This window comes from Salminus brasiliensis, chromosome 6 (assembly GCF_030463535.1).
Source record: "Salminus brasiliensis chromosome 6, fSalBra1.hap2, whole genome shotgun sequence".
In the NCBI taxonomy this organism is placed as follows: Eukaryota; Metazoa; Chordata; class Actinopteri; order Characiformes; family Bryconidae; genus Salminus; species Salminus brasiliensis.
This window is the reverse complement of record NC_132883.1, coordinates 38532222-38547741: the sequence shown is the minus strand read 5'-3', so window position 1 is coordinate 38547741 and position 15520 is coordinate 38532222. Positions and strand designations below refer to the sequence as shown.

The window sequence follows — 15520 nt, the reverse complement described above, 5'->3', positions numbered from 1 at the left end:
TTAGACCACAAGAGGGCAAAGTATCCGGAGCGGTGAGCACGCAGACACACTGGAGGAGGTGCAGCAAAGAGTAGGATTTCACTGACTGCCATTTACTGCGGTAGTTCTTCTAGCGTCTCCTAACCCCTTTAATAAGCTAAACAGGCTGTGAAAGAACTAAATGTGTGATATCATCAGTATTTGTATACGGATTTACCGCATAAACATAATTCACTGCAGTCTTACTCTTCTCAAAAACATATATATATATATATATATATATATATATATACACACATACTGCAAAGATAAGTATTTTATATATATATATTGTGTATATATATGTTATTATGTATATTGTATATTTTATGTTATTTATATTATTACAATTTATATACACGTATATGTATACAAATATTTTTAAGGCTGTGATTGTTACTTTCAGTGATTACGTATACAGGTAGGGCAACATATATGTCCAACAGTAATAAAATGTATTATTAAATAAAAAAACAGCTAATAGCTTAACTTCCCCTAAGTCACCATTGTGGCACCACAGAATCATGATAGCTTTGGACAACTGAAAAACAAGGGCCCAGTTTCTTAAAGGCTGTTAGTAGTAAGCTCACCTTTACTGGTAAGAGTGTAGTATACGCTCAGTCTACCATTTAACAAGAAGATGTGGAAACATATCCCACAATGGTGTTGTCACAAACAGCTAAAGCTGCTATTAGTTTAATAGTATCAGACATGTATACCACATTGCAGCATACATGTCCTAACAGTCTGGGTTCTCTTTCAGCTCACTGGTTCGATCACATCTCAGTGTTTCCCTTGTTTACTGCTGTGTGTGTAGAATGAAGCATCTTAAATAAATACACATTTTCCACTGAAATTTAATTTTCAGACATTTACTTTATGAAATGGCCACCTGACCACGTGTCCGAACAGGGCTTTCAGTGAATAACCCTAGCGCCGACACCAGGAATCCAAGCTGAGAGGCATAGCATCATAGGTCCAAAAACAAGATACAAAACTCAAGAATTACAGTGTTTGGTGAAAATAAACTGCCAGTTTAATAACCATACAATAAAACCTGCAAATACCATGACGAATAACACTAAAAAAATGTCCATAACAAAAAAAAAAAAAGAAAAAAAAGGGGGAAAAAATAAGATGAAAATGCACAACCAGCTAAGGTGGAAAAATGGGAATCATTAGGAAGGACTATTAGAGTTCATAACCCCCGACTCCAAAACACACACACACTCACTCATTCATTCTAGACCACCCACACACAATCTCACCTTCAAACATACACATACACACACACGCACGCGCACTCTTGCTCTCTCACTCAATCACGCTCACAGTCTCTCTCATTCGCTCAACCGTGCACGCAACAAATAGGGCCTCGCTATTCAGTACAACCATGTTAAATTCACAAACAAAATGACTGGACCTGCTGACATCGGCATGTCACCCTGTGAGCCCCCCCATCCCTGCCGCCGGTGCCTGTGTGAGGGGCTTCAGTGTGTGTCTTGCTTCGGGTGCGTCTTGTGATGATCATACAGAAGGTTAGAGGACAGGGGGTGGGGGCGGGAGGGGGGGAAAAGGGGGTTAAATGGAGAGGGGTGGGGAATGTAAAGTAGGGTGGGGAATGTAAAGTAGGGTGGGGTGGGGGGTTGGGGGTTGGTGGAAGCCGTCTGTGTATTATTATTATTATTTTATTTTAATTAAGATGAGTGTATGTGTGTGCGTGTGTTTGGAGATCAGTGCAGCTCCTCTAGTTCTCTCCCTCTCCAGCGTCTGCCTCGTCACCCTGGTTTTCCGACGTCCACAGCTGCGGAAATGACACATACAAACCACCAAAATGTTACATAACATCAACCAACCAGGTACTGAAACACCGTGGTAATAGGAAATGATCACTTACGGTGAGATTGTCCCTTAGTAGTTGCATGATCAAGGTGCTGTCTTTGTAGGAATCCTCGTTTAAGGTGTCAAGCTCAGCAATGGCTTCATCAAAGGCCTGACAAAAGACTTTGTTTATTAGTCAATAAATCATCATTTTCACTTATATTATATTATGCATGTCACATGAACCTGTTTTAAGATAGTGTTTCATTTTGGAAGCAGAAAAATGTATTATGTAATGGAGAGAAGATTCATTTGCTTAAAAAGTCATCAGAATGTTAAAGCTAGGTTTGTATTAAGTATTAGTGCTGGTGGTGTCACATGTTCTAACCGTCTTGGCAAGGTTGCAGGCCTTCTCAGGAGAGTTGAGGATCTCATAGTAGAAGACAGAGAAGTTGAGAGCCAGTCCAAGCCTTATGGGGTGCGTGGGCTGCATGTCTTTCTTGCTGATCTCAAACGCGTCCTGGTAGGCTTTCTGGGAGTTATCAACTGTGGCTGGATTAAAGGATAAAACATACTCATTAAATTGTCATTACAGTTCTTATTCTTTTACATGCAAATTCTGAAGCCACTGGATGGCAGGGACTCAATCAGCCAAGATAGGAATAAGTGAGACTTATTTAAATAGGTCTTTGCTTATTAAACAGCAAATAACATTATTTATATTGCAGCTGTGTAAAAGAAAGAACTGAACGTTTGTGTGGTAATTTAGTTTTAAAGAAGTAAAAATTATCATCAAAATCAGCCATTGGCCAATTTTGGCTGTAAAGCTAACAGGCCAAGGACTCCAGTTCCAGACAACAAATTAAAACAACTTACTGGTCTTGGACTCTCCAGATGCAACCTCAGACAGGTATCTATAATAATCGCCTTTCATTTTCAGGTAGAACACCTTGCTCTCAGCTTGAGAGGCATTGGGAATCAAAAACTTCTCCAGAAGACCCTAAAAGGGAAACAAAGCAAAATTCTGCAAAATCCTAATTTTATAACATTTAGTTTGATTAAAATGTACACTTTAAAAAATATTTAAAAAACCTCAATACCACACATCCTTAAGTTAACAGAAAATGTTGCATTTATGCACATTTTGTCTTTTTTTCCCTTTAAGACTGCATAGTAGCTGATGACCTGCACCAGCAAAATGAGGATTGTAATAAAATCCTAATTAATTATCTGCAAAACAATCAGGGCTGCAGTGGGGTCAGGAACTGCCAGCTGCATTACCAGAACATCATTGCAGATCTCCTGCAGTTCAATCTCGATCTTCTCTCGGTACTCGCGTGCCATCTGCTGCTTCTTCTCATTGCCCTCGGTCTTCTGCTCGATGCTGGAGATCACGCGCCAGGAGGAGCGACGAGCGCCCACCACGTTCTTGTAGGCCACGGAGAGCAAGTTACGTTCTTCGTTGGACAGCTCCACGCCCCCCTCGGTCACCGCCTTCATGGCAGTGGCCATGTCATCATAGCGCTCTGCCTGTTCGGCCAGCTTGGCTTTCTGCACCAAATCGCTCTTGTCCATTTTCAGACTGGAAAAGACAAATGGAGAGAATACGTTGAGTCAAACACACAAGGAAAAAGCAAAACTCAGAAACAAGGAGTGTTGGAACTGATCTCGTTTATAGGACTTCTAAAAACTGGAGAGCGAGGCGAGATGTTTTGCGCATTTCTTCAGACCCCTGTTGAGGTCATGTTAGAAAAAGGTACAGGCTTTTAGGTTTCACCTTCAGCAGCCTTTGATGCAGGAGTCTGCCTTTGCGGTACACTTTCAGTGCAAGTTTCAGATTCCCTCTACCGTAGACGTGTAGACATGACAGCTACGAAAAAAACGTGACCATCAGACACCAAGGGGCAAATACGTTGCCTTCGCACCTTTTTTTTTTTTTAACGCCAGAAACACATGCACGTCCTGTCAGGTGAATAGCAAGACTAAAACCATCTATAGCGCAGGATCCTGGCGATCCGTCGGACACTTCTTGATGAGCTATGAGCGTCCATATGCAGCAAACCAAGTCCTTTCTGCCCTCCATACCAGCAGTTTGTGCGCGATGTCAAAGCAGATTTGCATGGCGAATCGGGGACACTCCCGTTCGGCTCTTGAGCCGCGTACGGTCCTTCTTAACGCAGTGACAAAGATCACAACGAACTAACGAGGCCATGACCCATTTTAACACCGCAGTACGCTCGATCGCTTGGGACCAGGCGAGCTGCATGGCCGTGCTTCCCCGTTTTTGTTCATATTTTTGCCATCCGAAGCGAACAGGACGGATCATGAGGACACGAGCAGCCCGAGACACGGACAGCTAGCTAGCGACGCCACCCGTTGATCTTAATGAAACGAGAGCGATCGAAAATCACTGCAGTCCTCTCGTCTTTTAAGGACATGAAATGATTTCCTCGCATCGAGGCGGTTAATCCCACAGGCCTCGGAGGTCTCAATACAAATCGATGCACTGATGTTAGATAAGTTAGCCTCCTGGCTACAATGACGTTAGCCATGTTAGCTGGCTAATCTGTTTAGGAGGCTAGCGGACCGGATACATAAAAAATATGAAAACTGGAGAAAACGCGGGTATCTCGTTTATATTTAAGCTGGTAAAATGGATGTCTGAATCACGTTTTGATTTACAGAAATGATATTTTTCCTTTCGGGGGTATTTTTCCTCATTGCGGCGCTTTCTTTCGGTGAGACGGTCGGAGGCCTCGCACTAACGAGGAGGGGCCGGTGAATGACCCGGCCATCCACAATGCACTGAATTTGACGTTTTCTGCGTATTTACACCGAAAAATATCAAACCACGACCGTGCTCTGTCTTACATACGTATAAGTTTCACCAGCCGATGCAGCCGGTCATCGTTTCTGAAGCTGGTTAGCTCGCCGCTCGCCGCTCAGATGAAGCGCCTTTAGCTAATGCTAAAGCTAACGACCGTGACTGGGATCTTATTCAGAACCAGCCTCGCACACATGGTCAATAAAACAATGGTTTATGGCGCATTATTGTTATTACGATTTATGATAGTACCACTCACGTTTTAATGGCGTTTAGTCCTGCCTTTATCTGTGAAAGATACAGTCGGAGTGTCCGTCCTCCTTCTCGCTCTTCAGTCGCTCTGGGCAGTACCACTTCCGCTCAAGTTGACACATCCGTTTTCCTATAAACCGTACTAGCGAAACCCTGGCTTTACTGAAATTTGAGCCAGAAACGACCGAATTAAACGACAAAAACTGGTGTTTTTCTTTCACACGATACTTTAATGTCTATAGAAGGGGCTAGAATGTCGACCGAGGGTTTCCAGGCACGAACTGTACCATATTTAGGCTCTCAATAACAAACTGTTCCCAGTTAATACACTGAAAAACCTACATTTTCTAAAAGAAAATAAAGATCTTTGATCAGATAATCAATGAAAGACAATGAAAACAAAGCATGTGCTAAAACCTGGAGATGTTTATTGCCTTAGAAGCCAGCTCAAACCATTTGATATAAAACAAACACTTCAAAATATTTATTAGATACACTGCAGCACATATTTACACGAACATGTGAACATTATAACTTCTTCATGCTGTGGCGGGTTCAATGCGTGATACAGGCTCTACATTATCAATCAAAGTTCATGAGTGCAGCAAGTAAAAGCATGTCCCCAAAAAGTTTTTATACTTAATATTCTCTGGCTCACAGTCACCTAAATAATTCCATGTAAGAAAGGCACAATGTCCAATGTGGCAAATAATTGAGGAACTGGATGCAGAGACTCTTAATAGAGTTGATCCGGACTAGGCAGAGTGGTCTGTTTGGGTGGCCTGTAGGCAGTGCCTCTTCAGATAGTACACTCACACAAGGAGGACTGCTGAGCCCATAAAGCAGCTGTAGGTAAAGCAGAGTGAAAGGAGAAGAGAAACGAGGGTTAAAAGCTAGCCCAATTTAATTTGTTCATCTAAACATGAACTTTCTGATATTCTGATCTTTAGTGAGAAGTTCAAAGCTGTTTATTTTATATTTAAGAGAAGGTAAGTAATACCGCAAGGCCCATGCGTTTCCTCTGGTCACGTTCTGGCTCATGGTTGCTAGCGCGCCTGAGACAAAGAGAAGAGTTAGAAGCCAGTTAGAAGCCACCCATCTCAAATGCAGATGACCGGACAGAACACAGGGAGACAAGTGGGAATTTATTCGACTGAAGTTATCACATGTTTCTTCCAAAGGTCACTGGATCCTCTGGTTTACGAGGATGTAGGTTAAGACTTAAGTGGCCTGAACTGACATCATAAGACTGGTAACCTCAACAAAATGCCCAAAACATACCAGAAAGTTGTGTCGAATGTTAATGTTTCTTTTCAGTAGAAGAGCATATCTATAGTAATGTAATTTTATGTAATGATTGTGAAATTAAATCTCAACTAAAAGTCAACTTACTTTCATACAACACACAAGAATATTAGCCTTCCTGTAGCACGCATGTAGCAATATTGATATTTGGACTTGTTAACAACCTTGTAACTCCAGAGACATTCGGTAGGAAAATGTACACAGGTTTGAAACATTTTTTGCTTAATGCGAGATGTCAGCAGCAATTTTTGAAAATCTTGTCCTGTCATGATAAAAATGAAGCTTAAGAAATCAAACCAGGACTGCAGACCTATCTAATAATGTATGGCTTCTTTAAAAACAGAGAGATTCTTTGTGTCCACTTCCTGAAAAATATCTTCCGACTTTGAACATGTACATTCAGGAATTTAGCTGATGCTCTTATCCATAGTGACTTGCATTTAATTCATGTTACACAGGGAGGAGAATGTAGTGTTAGTAGTCTTGCCCAAAAACAATCCTTGGTGTAGTATGTTGGTAGTTTTTGCCCAGCCAGGGAATCGAACCCACAAGAAGGGCAATGTTGTTATCGGCCACATTCCACCAATTTACATATGTTTTTACGCTAATGGTGCTTTTCCACTCTGTGGTGTGGTTATCACACTGTATGCCTGCAAAGCAGTGTTCGCTCATCTTAATATTTCCACATTATTTCCATGCCAGGCAATCCCTACTGATCGTTATGAGTACAGGGATTCCAAATTCAGATGAGGACCCATACTGCACCGCCCGGTGGAAAAAGCTCAATACGAGTCACAGATTCACCAACAGTTAAAAGTTCAGAGAATGAGCCAGGCCTTGTCAATCAGCCCTGTCAAATAAAATACTGACCATCTTCATCCTCTAGGATCTTGTTGTAGATGGGTGGTGCTGTGACAATGGCCTGGCCACCTGAAATACAGCCACTCTTTCACAGAAATGCCAGCAGAGGATAACCGGTCAGCAGCGAAAACACGTAGTCCTCCCCAGCAAGCCTGAAGTGCAGACCACAAAAACACATAATATATAGTTATGATCCAATGATTAACATATGTTGGTGCCCTGAAAAGCATTAGACTATATACAGTCTTAGCTAAAAGGGTTCTGTACAGTACTGAAAAGTCAAGTCATGAGGCTTTTATTGTCATTCCATCTGAGTAAAAGTACACAGTGGAGCAGAATTATGGTCCTCCACGACCATGTTGCAACGCATTTAACCCATCTGGTAGTGAACACACACTCACACACACACACATGTGTTAGGGGCAGTGAGTACACACACACACACCCAGAGCGGTGGGCAGCCAACTCCAGCACCCGGGGAGCAGAGAGGGTAAAGGGCCTTGCTCAAGGGCCCAACAGTGGCAGATTCCCGGGCTCGGCAAGCTGCCACTGTTGGGCCCTTGAGCAAGGCCCTTTACCCTCTCTGCTCCCCGGGCGCTCCCTGGGTTAAATGCGGAGGACACATTTCGCTGTACAGTCCACACTGTACAGTGACAAATACGTGCACCTTTACCTTTACATGGAACAGAAACAATACCGTACATATACATATATATAAGTGCAAACATGAAATCAGAACAACACAATAAATATGACTAATACAACAGACATTAAACACAGTGAACATACAGGACAGTGCAGTGCAGACACAGCACTTCATACTCAATGTGTGCAGTGGGGATAAGTCTGGGGGATAAGACTGTGAATACAGCAGTTACCAATGAAGAGAAGGTATACATATACATTCACAATATGAATACAACATATACACAAACAGCAGTTTTCCCATCATAGACAAGAACCACTGAAAGAACAAGGGTTGTCCAAGTTGCCTTTTCCAAATAACTAGCTAGCCAACGGCGGAGAATTCAAGTTCTAATAATAACTTACTACGTAAACTATGGACTGTGTGGTCCAAAAACCCTTTACAACCAAACCATTTAAATCCTAAGTAATTTCTTGGAGGAGAAGGTGTCTGATGTGGAAATAATGATAGCCGGTACTTGTAAAGTCACATAATGACATGCTGGTGATGTACAAGTGTGTGTATATACGCATATATATCAGAATCAGACTTGGATGGTTTTGAATGGATTTGGTTGCAGCTGTTAGTGTCCCTCTAGTACTTAGCAACATATAGATGTGGTTACACACCAATATCATATGACTGAATACTAGATTTCTTTTTAACACTGATGTAGCATTATTAAAACAGACCTGCTTTTTTCTGACCAAAATTGTTAGTTTGGTCATGTGTCCATGTTGATTAATCACAACAATCACAGAAACCTATGTGGAATGCCTGAGGTTGCTCAGGACACTCACAGCACACAACACAAATTCTGGGATTTGTTAGAGCCTTCTGCAACTTTTAGTACTGCAAGGGCCAACATCACAATAATGTATATGTATGTACATGCCCTTCTTGCTTTGAGCATTGAGCAGAGCTGATTTAATGTCTGTGTTACCTGGCATTAGCAATGTAGCCGAGGTCAGAAGGAATTATTAACAGCCCATGTAGCCTCCGGGTTGCGGTACGGCTCTCAGTGAGCTTCCCTGGACTAGTGAACATCTCTCCCGACTCATCTGGACCATCCACGACCTCAATCTAAGAAACAAGAGAGAAATGCAATTATTTGCATAGGCCTCACTAAGCACCTGCTTTTGAAAAACACTCCAATCCTTCTTGCAGTACTTTCCCATTATCCTGAAGTGGTATAAGGGGATGCGGGAGCACTTGTCAAAAGAAAATGGCTCTAGTTCTTTGGGTGATGATAAACAAACATACAGCAATTATAAAAACCCTTGAGGAACCCCTTTTTAAAGAGTGTAGCATCGCACTGGTGCCATCTATAGAGTTTGTCCCACATGTCATCCTTTAATATGGCCTAGGCCATCAATCTGTTATGGATCCATTACATTTAAAGTATTTTGCTGACCTGTATTGCCAACTAATAATCAACATTAGACAGTGTGATTCAGAGGGTACACTGAAGTTGAAGTGCTTATTCATGAGGCGTTACCATTATTTTGTCTACATATAAACAACTCTAAAGCTCATCTCCTCCTCTGTGTGTGACAGTTTGCGGAAAGCCAATTATTCAATACTGTGGCAGGCTGATCACATCTATTTGTACACCTGATAGCCATGCGGGGTACTATTAAAGCACAGAGACAGTGTCAAAAGGCCGTCACTAATTTTAACAATGTTGTTCCCGACAGAACCATTAGAATCAAGTAAGCTCACCTGGCATAGTCCAGAGAGGACGGCAAGCCATTGTGGCTGCAGGGATAAGATGGTGGGTGTAGCTCCAGGTTTGAGGCGTTCATCGACTGGTGTAGCATCAGTGCTGGACTGGCTCCTCCAGCTGTCAACACACCCAGAGGTGAATACACCACCTTTTTTCCCTTTGGACAGACTGGCGAAGGACATATTCATCTGGTAAATAGGAAAAGAGAGGAAATTAGCATCAATGTGGTATCTGTGCGCTGACACATCAAACCACTAAGACTATCACCAATGCCAAAGCATAGTTTAAAGTTAATCCATGTAAAAACTGCACAACTAAGCTGCCCTTAGCAGTGACTTCCTGCCTTGTCTTGTCAGATCTTTACCATGTACTTAATGGGTTTAACTGGAGACAGAAGGTTGAAATATTAAGTCCTAATCTGAGAGCTGAAGCTGAGTTAAAGGGGAAAGCGCCTGCCATAACCATGCCTCCTCTAGTGTACGGACAAGCCTAAAGGACAACCACAAATCACACAGGACACAAGCTCCACAGGTGTCAGTGTAACAGTGCACAGTTCCACAGGTGTCAGTGTAACAGTGCACAGTTCCACAGGTGTCAGTGTAACAGTGCACAGTTCCACAGGTGTCAGTGTAACAGGACACAGCTCCACAGGTGTCAGTGCATCTTGTGGAACAGTGCAAAGCTCCAAAATTGCATTGTCAATTAACTACATGTTAATTAAATACATGAACATCTAGTGCTAGCTACCTACTGACAGGAGGATCTGTCTGGTCTGTGAGGCTCCAGTAGCCTCTTTAAAGTCTGATTCCAAAACACAGACAAAGACATAACCACATGAACTAGGTTAGCTTCTATAAAGCTGGTGGACACTACGACAATGTAGCCCATTTCTCTAGCTAGTGACCCAGCTAAGCTCGCCAATACTTTGAACGTTATTTGATGGGCTGCCTTTACCAGCACGACCTTGTTAGGGGCTGTGTGCACTAACGATACCCAACAACGACAGTAAATTGTGGTATATTTTTTAAACACACACACACACACACAAGGCTCTCAACACACCCAAATTAAGAAAAAACGACTCATGACTTACTTTAGAAACATGCATTGAAACTGCATTTCTTGACTAAAGGGAAGCTCTTCCAGCACACAGCCAGCCAGAGCAGCACACAGCCCGGTGGAGAGCCTCCATTTTCGGCTTCTCACATTCGGCGCATGCGCAGTTATCGTGTTGGACACAGCACAGGTAGACATGGAGCCAGCAGAGGCGAACAGCCACAGTCTGCTCTTTTATATTTTGACGATTACGCGAACATCCCTGTAATACAGGACAGCACAGCTGGCAAATTTACCCACGTTGCTATCTGTGGAAATGTTGAGTACAAACCAAACCTGGGGTTGAGTTTATTTAAAGGGTGGATTTCACAGATTCCTGTATACATTTCTGCAGCATTTAGCGACTGACCAGCGTGAAGCGATGGAGCTAGCTGCAATTTTTTACATTACATTACATAAATTTGGTATTTTTTTTAATACATTGTGTCAAAATATTATTATTACAATATACTTTAATATAATATTACAATACTGCTACATATACATATATACACATACATATTCTGCCAAGTTGCCATTTTGGAGATACGAGTTTATGTCACAATGATATATATATATATATATATATATATATATATCATTATGTATATAAATATGTTTATGCTAATCACATGCAATGGAAGTTAAACTATTAATTATCTGCACGCCAGATCAGCATTAGCTGTGTTTTCAACATGGATAATGCTGCTCAACCACCACCAGTCCAGTATAACCCATCTTAAAATTCATGCTGGTTGGAGCTTTTTTCAGCAGGGCTGAGAGGACGATGGTTTACTCATGGTTCTGTGTGAAATGGTAATTTTGGAGAGAAATAAAGGTCTTATATTAGTATATATGATTTATGATATGATATGACTTTTTTTTATTACTGTACTAAAACGCATCGCAAGCTGGGTCCTCAGATTTATCTGTGCTCTTTTAACTTCATTTCACTGGATTTTAAGTAGTCACATAGATTTTAAACAGATCCGACATTAAATAATCTAAACCTTTATCTGGATTTGAGCTCAGATGATCTCGTGCTCTATAGATATGCTTGTATGTAGTCAGAAGAGCTGAATCACTATCCGACAAAGTGCTCTAGAGCCTAATAAGAAGGAGCTAAAGCATCGCCCGAACAGGGACTTGAACCCTGGACCCTCAGATTAAAAGTCTGATGCTCTACCGACTGAGCTATCCGGGCTCTGTGATGCGTCGTTTTACTGCCACCTGATGGACAAAAACTTGTTGGGAAATTGTGAGAGTCTCTCGTTAGTTCGGCTGAGAGCTCTGACCACACAAACACACACATACACAGGGCTGAGGGTGTCTAATGACCTCGTGGCGCAACGGTAGCGCGTCTGACTCCAGATCAGAAGGTTGCGTGTTCAAATCACGTCGGGGTCACGTCTTTATTTACTGCCAGCCGTGCTGTCCCATCAGCCCTTTCGCTGCTCATGTCAGTCATAGAGTTTAAGGATTTTTGGGCTTGATACATCTCTTTTTATTACAATTGAATTTTATTCTCAGGTCATGTACCATCCATATCTGTCCATATCCATATGAGTTGTCCATATCTTAAAAAAACCAACTCTGTACACCTTGGACACCTGAGAGTACCTGGGTGAAATGTAGTGTCAAGTATTATGGTCTCCATGTTGACTTTTGTGGATAGTAGTATCTAGGCTTAAGAGGCTCTGAGTCTATACAAACTAGCTAAGGGTATTTTCTGAGTAGACAGTAAAGCACTTTTGTAATTCGCTCTGGATAAGAGCGTCTGCTAAATGCCTTAAATGTAAATGTAATAGAAATATCAATATTTTTCAATCTCACTGTTCTTTATCTCAGGTTAGATTACAAACATTTAGCATAGAAAAGCAATTCTTCTTAATAATAAATCTACAAGTGTAACAGTAAATGATCATAACCCACACTGGCGTTTAAATGTGTCCTATTGTACCTGTGGCATGTTCAGAAAATAGTGGGTCAGAACCCACTTTAGACCCATTTAATCAAATATTTATTTAACAAATGAAATAAATTCTATTATACAAAGAAATCATGTAGAGCACACTGAGAAATGAGAGACAGACAAGACGTTGGCTTTATCAACATTTTATTTGATACTATAAACACACTGTTGAAATCGTTCACTGTCTTGACTTGTCTTGTTAATCATGTTTCCTCCCAGTTTCCTATAGAGAACATAACCTCACACAGGTAGACTGTTACAGTGCATTGTGGGTAATGCAGTATGAGCCATTTAGGATTCTTAAGGGTGAAAGCATTTTAATTAAGATGTTTAAATCTGAGTTTTATTTATTTGTAGTTTGTTCGTTGTAAAGGTGTTGTAATAACACTCTATATTGAAATATGATCAAATTATATACTGAACTCTATGCTGAATACTTCTGCTCGTAGAGTTAAAAGGTCTGTCTTTGTTTATTCAGGAGGTCAGTCGAACTATAAAGACCTCTGATTTTGTTCACAATGATGTGCTGATTTTTAATTCATTACAACACAATATTCAATCTCCCCACAACTGTATCCCCATTACCATATAATAGTGTCTAAAATTCAACCTCATCATTGTTTTATTTATAACTTTATTATAACTCTTTTGACTATTGTTTTGCCAATAATTTAAAATGCTGCAGTAAAAAGATATTTGCATATTTGGTCTGTACATGATAACCTGAAGTCTGGACTGATATCTGATGGTTTTATGGGCTCCTATATGATATATTGTACTGAAGTACTAAGTGATGAGTACATTTTGTTAACATTAATGATCATAAAGTCTATGTGGAACTAATTTAACATTACACTAAAATAAATGTATAATAATGTAATGTTGTTTACAGTATTATCATTATTATTACAATTATTATTTAAAAGAATAATCCTTACCACTACACTCACAATCACTGGGGGATATTTTAACATTACGGTAATAAAATAACACCATAAAAATAGTCAAATGTGATCATTTAATATTATTATTTTTATTACTATTATGATCATTTTATTACCGAACCTCAACCCCTCCTCCCCTTATCTCTAAGATAATATACGATAATATAATTATAATAAATTGTTTTATTATTAATCATGATAAAGAATGCAATAGTGTAATAATATAATATAATGTAATGTTATTAGTATTATGTTCAATTAAAAGTCAAACTCTAAACTTAATAACTGACTAAACTTTTACATTTCAACTACTTTTTTAACTACATCTGAAAGAGAAAAAGGATACAAAAAGGATACTGGGAAAAGGAGGACTTCAGTGGAACCCTGGTGGTGGTCAGACTGGTCTGGCCACTGGCTGGGCAATCAGAGGAGTCTCCAAGATGTGGGTGTCACTGGATTCAGATGAACGAAAACACCCGTCCTCTTCTATGGTCACTCCTTTGAAGGTCCTGGACACCTTCGTTTGCTGTAAAGAGCACACAGAGAACCGATGAATAAACACTCTTCAGCTCTTCAGATGAGCTAAAGGAAATCTGAATGGTCAGAACATTTGATTACTCAGTGAAACTGAAAGTGAATTTTGAGGAAACTCTTACGAGGCTCTGTGTGTGCAGCACTGCAGTGATGCTGGATTCGGTGCTGATGTGGACGCTCACCATACAGATCTTTGAAAGTTGCCATTTTGGAGATACGAGAGTTTATGTCACAATGATATATATATATATATATATATAAAAAATGATATATATGTTTATGCTAATCACATGCAATGGAAGTTATACTATTAATTATCTACACGCCAGATCAGCATTAGCTGTGTTTTCAACATGGATAATGCTGCTCAACCACCACCAGTCCAGTTTAACCCATCTTAAAATTCATGCTGATTGGAGCTTTTTTCAGCAGGGCTGAGAGGACGATGTTTTACTCATGGTTCTGTGTGAAATGGTAATTTTGGAGAGAAATAAAGGTCTTATATTAGTATATATGATTTATGATATGATATGATATGACTTTTTTATTACTTTACTAAAACGCATCGCAAGCTGGGTCCTCAGATTTATCTGTGCTCTATTAACTTTCACTGGATTTTAAGAAGTCACATAGATTTTAAGCAGATCCGACATTAAATAATCTAAACCTTTATCTGGATTTGAGCTCAGATGATCTCGTGCTCTATAGATATGCTTGTATGTAGTCAGAAGAGCTGAATCACTATCCGACAAAGTGCTCTAGAGCCTAATAAGAAGGAGCTAAAGCATCGCCCGAACAGGGACTTGAACCCTGGACCCTCAGATTAAAAGTCTGATGCTCTACCGACTGAGCTATCCGGGCTCTGTGATGCGTCGTTTTACTGCCACCTGATGGACAAAAACTTGTTGGGAAATTGTGAGCGTCTCTCGTTAGTTCGGCTGAGAGCTCTGACCACACAAACACACACATACACACACAGGGCTGAGGGTGTCTAATGACCTCGTGGCGCAACGGTAGCGCGTCTGACTCCAGATCAGAAGGTTGCGTGTTCAAATCACGTCGGGGTCACGTCTTTATTTACAGTAAACCACGCTGTACCGTCAGTCCTTCTGCTGCTTATGTCAGACACAGAGGGTCGTCTGTTTGTGGGCTTTATCTGTCTCTCTTTTCATTGTAATTTTTTAATTTTATAGAAATTATAAATAAATAAATTCGTAAAAATAAATGAATGAACGAGCCACATATCATTGTTGCAACTGTAATAAAAACATTTTTCAACATTTTTCAGTCTCACTGTTCTTTATTTTGTGTTAGATCACAAACATTTATCCTATAAAAGGATACAATTCTTCTTAAATATTTTATTAAATATTTAGTAGCGACAGACAATCCAAGCAAATTTCAAATAAGTCGGAGGGGCTCTGTCAGGTCTGACTCTGGATCGGTGGAGGTCTGGCAAGAGACTGGAATTCTGGTGTATCTG

At 40.5% G+C, this 15520-nt stretch overlaps 1 protein-coding gene and 4 non-coding genes across 5 annotated transcripts; 2 read left to right on the top strand and 3 right to left on the bottom strand.

The window, feature by feature from the left end:
• Positions 1-1031: 1031 nt before the first annotated feature.
• Positions 1032-5032, bottom strand: LOC140557656 (14-3-3 protein beta/alpha-A-like). Its single transcript, XM_072682321.1, has 6 exons — positions 4923-5032; positions 3121-3421; positions 2716-2839; positions 2228-2391; positions 1916-2011; positions 1032-1822 (listed from the first exon to the last, which is right to left on the bottom strand). The coding sequence occupies exons 2-6, from the start codon at positions 3412-3414 to the stop codon at positions 1766-1768; spliced, it is 735 nt and encodes a 244-aa protein (XP_072538422.1). The 5' UTR covers positions 3415-3421; positions 4923-5032; the 3' UTR covers positions 1032-1765.
• Positions 5033-11718: 6686 nt separating this feature from the next.
• trnak-uuu (transfer RNA lysine (anticodon UUU)) lies at positions 11719-11791 on the bottom strand. The gene has a single exon. It is a non-coding gene; the product is annotated as a tRNA-Lys (tRNA).
• Positions 11792-11922: 131 nt separating this feature from the next.
• On the top strand, positions 11923-11994 carry trnaw-cca (transfer RNA tryptophan (anticodon CCA)). Its single transcript has one exon. It is a non-coding gene; the product is annotated as a tRNA-Trp (tRNA).
• A 2831-nt stretch (positions 11995-14825) lies between these two features.
• trnak-uuu (transfer RNA lysine (anticodon UUU)) lies at positions 14826-14898 on the bottom strand. Its single transcript has one exon. It is a non-coding gene; the product is annotated as a tRNA-Lys (tRNA).
• A 135-nt stretch (positions 14899-15033) lies between these two features.
• On the top strand, positions 15034-15105 carry trnaw-cca (transfer RNA tryptophan (anticodon CCA)). The gene has a single exon. It is a non-coding gene; the product is annotated as a tRNA-Trp (tRNA).
• Positions 15106-15520: the final 415 nt, after the last annotated feature.

What these genes read in the sequence shown, in the direction of transcription:
- LOC140557656 (XM_072682321.1), bottom strand. Translation starts at nt 3,414, where the DNA reads ATGGACAAGAGCGATTTGGTGCAGAAAGCCAAGCTGGCCGAACAGGCA. An exon ending in ATCTGGAGAGTCCAAGACCA is followed by an intron (nt 2,392 to 2,715) that starts GTAAGTTGTTTT and finishes CCTTTAATCCAG; the next exon opens with CCACAGTTGATAACTCCCAG. An exon ending in TACTAAGGGACAATCTCACC is followed by an intron (nt 1,823 to 1,915) that starts GTAAGTGATCAT and finishes TCATTTCCGCAG; the next exon opens with CTGTGGACGTCGGAAAACCA.